Source organism: Gobio gobio (genome assembly GCF_949357685.1).
Source record: "Gobio gobio genome assembly, chromosome: 25".
NCBI lineage: Eukaryota > Metazoa > Chordata > Actinopteri > Cypriniformes > Gobionidae > Gobio > Gobio gobio.
This window is the reverse complement of record NC_137121.1, coordinates 29,027,306-29,035,313: the sequence shown is the minus strand read 5'-3', so window position 1 is coordinate 29,035,313 and position 8,008 is coordinate 29,027,306. Positions and strand designations below refer to the sequence as shown.

Sequence of the window (8,008 nt, the reverse complement as noted above, 5' to 3'; positions counted from 1 at the left end):
ACACTTTTTGCCATTGAGATGACTTGGAAAAAAGTGTCCCATTCAACCTGAATTCACCCCTATATACAGTATATAGGGAATTGATTCAATATGAATTATGATTTAAAAGGTGTTTTAGTAAGGCAGTAGTAGACATTTTGGCCCTGCATTTCATATCAGATGGAGACTAGTGTCCATGAAGAATAATATCTGCATCAAATAATGGTCCTTATTGCTTTGCCAGGTGATGGATGACATTTCCAAGTTAATTCAATCAAACCAATTTAAGTTCAATTCAAGTCTAGCTAATTCTTCATTATATTCTCAGTGCTCTGAATGGGTCAGGCTGTAAAGTGAATTACCATCATTACAGCCACTATTCGCGCGAGGATCGATAAGGCAGGTGGATATCAGAGGAAATGACGGCGTAAAGCGTTTCATGTTCTCTCCTCACCATCCGGGCACTTTCCATTGTAAAGTGTTACACATCGACTGTCCTGTCAGAACTCTGTCTGCTGGATTATACACTCATATTGATGGAATTTCGAACGTTGTCTTGTTTATTTACATGTATTTTATTGTAGCCTATTATAGTTGTATTGTGTTGTATTTATGAATTGGCTGAGATTGGTGTTCAAATCATGATGTTGCCGTATTAATATTTCAGTAAAGCTCGTTTTCTAATGTTCATTGACCTTTTTGTGATCTGGAATTCTTGGAAAACAGCAGCAGCCAGAGAGCTCGACTGGACTGGAGATTCACTGACCATCTCGAGTTTTACCTCTCTCACGGACATGCGCACCAGAGGGGAGGGGGGTGTTAAGGGGCGGGTTTGGGTATATAATACTTCTCTCACAGAACTTTTGTCTGTCGCCTGATTTTTGGGACAGCTCCACACAACATCCTAACACCAACTGGGGAAACTAAACAGACCTTTTCAACCAAATACAACAGCACCGCATTTTTTTTTTTTTTACATTGTAATGGAGGACCAACTAAAACATCATTCTGTTTGCCATACCTGCTTGAGAACAGACAGTTTCATAAATAAGGTAAAGAAAATCTTTTAACATCCTTTATGAAAGGTATCTGGAGACGATTGCATTAGTTGTCTCGAAAAATAGAATATTAGAAATTGACACGATAGGAAACGGAGAGATTTGAAATGCACGAGCAATGCGCGTAATGCAACGCAACGAAGATGTTTTTGACACTCTTGATAACAGCTCTAAACATCTTGACAGCGCTAAATATGGAATTTAAGACATTATAAAAAAAATGACATTGATTTTTTTGGTAAAGCTGATTTGAAACCATGTGTAGTAAAGCGCTTTAAAAATAAAAATGTACTTGACACTTCATTCAGGATACGCGCGCACGGGAAAGAAGTTGCGCAAGGGGGCGACAGCACTTTAAATGAGCTGGGTTTAAGGAAATTATATGCTGAGTTGTGAGGAATGAGATAGCTGGGTTTATTGAGCAGTCTTGCAACTTGTTGAACGTTGTGTAAGAGTGTACATGAGGTGATAAAAGCGCTTTTCGACCTGGATAAGCAATTCATCTTCAAGCTTTAATGAAAAAGTCGATGCATGCATGTACAATCCCAGCGTGTTTGAAGATTTGCATAGGCGATTTTAACGCACTGAAGGAACCAATGACCACCAGCAAAGGAAGGACTTTAAAATATCACATTTTTAGTGAAAAATTAAACGCATTACTACAAAATGCACAATTTCCCAGGGTGTATTAACTATTGCATTTGGTGAAGTCAATGCATTGAAGAAACAAATAATAGTCTGACCTCTTTTTTTGTTTGTTGCTAAAACCTACATGCATTTATAGAATTAAACATGTTTCATTGCATGCTTTCCATACTGTACTGGTTTTGACCATGTGATCAAGATAGCTGAAAAGTCGATGGCCATGCATGCATACATTGTATTGCGTTACTAAATTCGATGCCTCGAGGAAGCTAATAATAGTTGTTCAGTATTATGTTAAGGTATACATGAGCATCATTCAAAATGAAACCCACAAGCATCCAAACTAACTAAAACACATTATCTCCGCAGGTCATAAAGATGTACTGGTCCATACGGATGCCCATATGCATACTGTTTTTAACCCTGTCTGCCTTCGAAGTCGCTTCAGCCGAGACGTTATGTGGTGGAGAGCTGGTGGACGCGCTGCAGTTTGTGTGCGAAGACAGAGGCTTCTATTTCAGTACGTACATTTGCACATCTCTGGGGTTTTTCTTTTCTTTTGGTCGCAAACCCTGCCAATTGCACGTCGCCAATGACCAGAGTTACGAGCGAAGTCTCTGCAGATTGTGCTGACTGGGCGCATTCTCTCGCGATATCTGCGATTGCATATGAAAGGGATGCTAAATGAGCCACAATGGCCTGGTTGTTTACTTGCACATTCCGCCAGGGAAAGTAATAGTACCCAAGTGGCATTCCATTCACCTCTCCAGAAATGTTCCCAGGCTACACTCAATTGAAAAAAAGCTGTTTGTCCTCTTACACGGCTGGATGGATTGAGACAGCTTCATTACTAGTTTAGCGTAACAGATGCTAACCAATAGCTTCGCACTAGCTCAGATTGCCGACTGTCCGATCCAGGTCCAGATACATCTGCTGGTTGTAAACCAGCTCACATGCACGGAGGGGGTTCGAGAGCACAACTTTTTAAATATTTGCCGTCTTCCTCACGCCAGCACTGACAAACAGACAAGGCCTTTGTGTTCTTTTGTCCACAGAAGCCTAACTACCCCGAAAGATCATTATCCAATTTGGGCCAGCGCAGATTTTCCCCCTCCATCCACCAGATCCACTCTTCAATGTTTCCCATCCTACAATCAAGAACACCCTTTCAGATCGTTGCGGCTGTGAGAAGCGCAGATCGTTCACATAATATTTGACTGGAAATCAATTATTCCTTCCTTTTTCCCGGTCCGGCTCCCCCCTCCATTACTGTGTCCTGTATCTTCGCTCTCTCATGCCAAGTCTGTTCTTCTACCCCTCCCCCTTCCTCTCTTTCATGCTCTCTTTATCTCTGCTGAGCTGGCAAAGGACAAGGTCAAAGGATAGCCACCATTTACTCATCCAAACAGAAGCGAAGACTTTTGCCCTTCAACTCTCTCCTGCTGTCTTATTTGTAGGCTTTTTCGTTCGTCCATTCCTGGGACCGCGTTGCAGGGTTGTCGGCGAATTCTTCGAAACAGATTCCGAACAGCTCAATTAGATGCATAACAAGATCAGTCCGGGCGAGAAAACAAATAAACAGACTCCATTTTATGCCACAGGTCTTGGCTTTATTATACGCCCAGTCAAAACACAATGAATCGATAATGAAATCTGCTTTGACAATGGAACCAGGCCACTGTAGCTTGATTTACATTGACTTGTTTGTAGGGTTTGTGGAACGTGTTTGCATGTTTGATGGCAACTGTTTGGAGATTTTGAGCCAAATCTCTTCTTCTCTCTTGTTAAAACAGCCAAAACGACCTGTTTTTCCCTAGTCTAACTGGTTTGAGATGGTCTTCTCGCATGCTTTATTGGTGTTCAGCTGGATCTCCAGCTATGCTAGTTTGTTGGCTGGTTTTATTGAGGGCTTTTTCACTTTTCAGCTGGTCAGGCTGGATGACTAGTTGTTTACCCAGCTAAACACCAGCTTTGCAAGGTTCAGAGAAATGGGAACTTGAAACGTGTTAATCAGGCTTTTTCATTAGAGTTTCCTGGTCAGTCAGCTGGTCTAATTGCCCCAAACCTGTCTAAACCATCCCCTGATCAGGCTGGGAGACCAGCAAACCCGTTTAGGCTAGTTGTTCAATCAACAATGTATAATTCTGCCAACATTTACTCCCCCCCTCATGTCCTTCCAAACCTGTATGACTTTCTGTAACACAAGAAGACTTTTTGAAGAACTGTTTTTGACCATACAATGAAAGTCAATGGGGTCCAAATGGGGTCACCACTGACTTTCACTGCATGGATAAAAACAGGTTTGTAATGACACGAGGACATTTTCTGGGTGATCTATCTCATTAAGCTGTTTTATTCATCAGTTTTGCCTGACATGTGACCAGAGTGTCTAGAGTCCGTAAACTCATGATCTTCATGTGTGTCTCTGCAGGTCGACCAACTAGCAGGTCGAACAGTCGGCGTTCTCAAAACCGTGGGATTGTGGAAGAGTGTTGTTTTAGCAGTTGCAACCTAGCTCTGCTAGAACAGTACTGCGCTAAACCTGCCAAGTCAGAGAGGGACGTTTCAGCCACATCTCTACAGGTCATCCCGGTGATGCCCGCATTAAAACAGGTATGTTGACCGTGGGAAACAACAACAACTCTCCAGCGCTTTATCACACGCGACATCTTGATTGTCCTGTGCTTTCTGCTGAACTTGTGCATCATGGCATGTGGGTTTAAAGAAAACAGTGAGCCAGAGTAAGGAACTAGTAAGCAAGTATTGCCCTAAAACTGCTGAGCAAGTGGAAAATGATATGGTTGATGTGAGAGGTCATTTATAGGTTGAAATTTTCCTGTAGATTTACATCACATACTTGGATTGGGTTACAAAACCAGTGTCTTGCTAAATGACCTGGATGTTGACTAGCTGGTTAGACATCGGGGACAAATGGAACCGTGCCATTGTCTTTCTTAATTTTGAGGCAGTATTAGAAATTGATAGTCCTTTAAATAACATATGTCAGGGATAGTTTGCCCTAAATTCATAATTTCCTCACCATCATGTCCTTCCAAACCTACATGACTTTCTCCTGTGGATTACAAAAGGAGATATTTTGAAAAATGTGTTTATCCACATAAAGACAGTCAATGGGGTCCAAAACAACACTGACTTTAATTGTATGGTCTTAAGGAGGAGACTGTTTGGAAGTGATGGTAGAATTGTCATTTTTGGGTGAACTAACCCTTTAAGAAAGATAGGATTGGGCAAGAGAATTTCAAGTGGGGTGTTGTCTTGGTGTTTTAGGGGTTTTTGGCAAAATATCTGCAAAATCATTTACATTTTTAGTCAAAACTCTTGAGTTTAAAAGATCATTTTTAGAGATCTTCCAAGCAATCATATAACTATCTGTAACAATTTCAACCTGTCACCGAAGTCATTTTCTAACGCTATTATTACTTTCGCAGGAGGTCCCAAGAAAGCACGTGACCGTGAAATATTCCAAATACGATGTGTGGCAACGGAAGGCCGCCCAGAGGCTACGGAGGGGCGTCCCTGCCATCCTGCGGGCCAAGAAGTTTAGGCGGCAGGCGGAGAGAATCAAGGCCCAGGAGCAACTGCACCACCACAGGCCTCTCATCACGCTTCCCAGCAAGCTGCCGCCCATCCTTCTTCCCACAGAAAACTACGTTAGCCACAAGTGAAACCAGGATCATTTGCACAGAGTCGATAAAAAAAGACTAGGGGATCAAAGCTTTTTGTCTCTGACGTCATTTCTGTGGCAGTCCTCAACAACCCTTCTTCCTTCCCCAACCAGACGTGCTCACACGCTCTTCGAGTTTCTATTCTTGCTGTTTCGTTCACCAACAAAAAGGCACATCATAAACGAGAGGAACACAATTCAGGTGAAGAAGCAAAAGAAAGAGCGAAGAAGTTGCGGAACGCCAGTTCGGAGGACATCAGAACGCGAGGAACAGCTCGAGCTAGCATGAAAGAACCCATTCCACTGCATTCTCCCGAGACAAACGTATCTCTCTTTTAGTCCTTTTTAAATATTAGTTTGCACCTGTAACTATAAAGGGACATCCACACTGTAAGGAATTGTTGTAAAATTAGATTCCTGTTCCAGCACCTTGTAATCACAAATGAAAAGCAGAGAAGAGTCTGCGAATTGCACATCGCCACGGATTACGTCAAAGTTCTTGTTAAGTAAATAAAAAAAAAAGGCACTATTTTTTTATGGACTATGAACGTGTAGCTCAAAAAATGTCATGGTGCTAGCTTTGGGAATGGACTCAAAGGAGAAGGGGTTGAAAAGCATGTTTTTTTTTTCCTTTGAAACTTTATTAAGCTTTCCGTTTTAAGGAAAGTGTGACTTTGGAAAGAGAAAACTAGAGTGGCTGCGGGGATATCGCTGCATGCAGATGCGTACGTAAGACACGCGACGTATGCCTCGGGTCCCGGCGCTGCCGTTGCGATGAAGGAAGGAGCAGTGCGGGGACGCTGAAGGGATCATGTTCAAATGCCTGGACGTGAAGAACTCGCCTCCTTTCGAGCGTGGCTGCACAAAACCCCTGCTTTGCACTGCAGGAAAGAGGGACATTGTGACCTTGAAAAAGTGGGATGTTTGTATTTTCTATGTTCTTTTTCGTGAAAACGCTTCAAGGAAGAAAAAAAAAAAAAAAAAAAAAGCCCAGTTTGGTTTCTGGTACCGTGACATTCTTGTTGTTGCAAAATAGGCTTTGTGTTTTTGTAACGTTATTTTACAGTTCTGAAGAAAAAAAGAAAGGCACAAATATCAATTCAAAGGGAAAAAACGCAATAATGTCAACTAACATATTTTTAACGTTTATCCGTAGTATTCACATGCTTTTGCCTGAGAAACAAATACTTGAATATATATATATAAATATATATAGAATAATTATGGAAATATATATTATAAATAGTTTCCAGGGACATCATGTAATATTCTTTTAGTCTGAGCTGTATCTTGCGTAATGAGCCGCCAAGCTTCTTTTTGTTTGTTTAAGTACAAATATGGGCACTGTATAAAGGCATTATTTATTTTGTTATAAAATTATATATTAAAATCAGTCCAAATACAGTAATATACATAGCACTGATGCTCAACTGATGGATTTTATTTTATATGCTCTCTTTTTTTTCTTTTCTTTTCCATTTTACATGTAAATGCTTTTTGTAGATGCTTTGTACCAAAAAATATTTCCTTTTTTCCTTTTGGTTCGCCACAGAGCTATTTTAAAATCAATATTTTAACAGCAGCTGTAGCCTGGATTGCTTAGGCATGTTGTAATACAAAAATAGGCACATACTCAGAATACTCTCTCTCTCTTTCTCCCTCCCGCATGGCTTTTTAATCTGCCAAATGGATTTCTGTTTATAAAAAAAACAAAATCAACTACAAAAAAAAAAAAAAAAAAACCTTCCTCACAAGGATCTGGATATACCCGGTCTCTATATGCCACGATTGTACACAAACCCAATACAGTTTAAGCCACTTTAGTGCCGTTTTCAATTGTTGTATCATCATTTTTTTTGGCTTCTTTAAGGTATGCCATGTTTTTGGGGATGAGAAGAGCCTGTCCCTGGTTCAATGTTTTTTTTCTTGTTGCCAAGTAAAAAATCCATTATGATGTCACAAAGAGTGGTTACGTCCCCTCAATCTCACCATTTTACAATAATACGCCCTAAATCCTCTTATTTCCTTTCGGTCAGGGTGTTTTTTCAAGTCCTCCATGTGTCTTCATCTCAGTTGTTGAAGGGCTACCATACGTATTGACCCTAATACTCAGGAAATATCAGTGGATTTATGTGAAAAACCCCATACAAGGCCATTTTCTTTGTGGTTTCTCAAACAAGGACAACAAGCCAACATCGTTTCTTGTATAAGCCCCATCTCAAGGTCAAAAAAATGATACTATAGTATCGCTTAGTACCTTGAAATTTAGGTCTAAGTGCCTGCGGTGTATCCCTCTGCCTTGATAATCCAATATTTATCTGATTCATATCAGTTGTGACGAAGCAGTGCAATTATTTTAATTACTCTCATTATTTTTATTATTCGAACATCCCATATTTCCAGAGACATTGCCATTTTGCTATTATGTTATTCCTGCAAGGACTGCATTCACTGTTGTTCTTTCCAAACTGGCTACTTAACTTTCCGTGCGAAGAAGGCGCTGTAAGGAAAACACGTCCTTTTGCGCTAAAAATGAAGGGATCTTTTGTCTTTCATTGGCAACAGTTTGATATCAGTAGCCCACGCGGCCTGTGTGTATTTTAATTGATTTAACCTCTGCACGCTAGAACGTCCGAAATGC

At 40.7% G+C, this 8,008-nt stretch overlaps 1 protein-coding gene across 1 annotated transcript; it reads left to right on the top strand.

Annotated features, from left to right (window-relative positions):
• Positions 1-844: 844 nt before the first annotated feature.
• Positions 845-6,469, top strand: igf2b (insulin-like growth factor 2b). Its single transcript, XM_079810388.1, has 4 exons — positions 845-1,031; positions 2,052-2,202; positions 4,114-4,295; positions 5,132-6,469. Exons 1-4 carry the CDS (start codon positions 963-965, stop codon positions 5,366-5,368), a joined length of 639 nt encoding a protein of 212 aa, XP_079666514.1. The 5' UTR covers positions 845-962; the 3' UTR covers positions 5,369-6,469.
• The last annotated feature ends 1,539 nt before the right edge of the window (positions 6,470-8,008 follow it).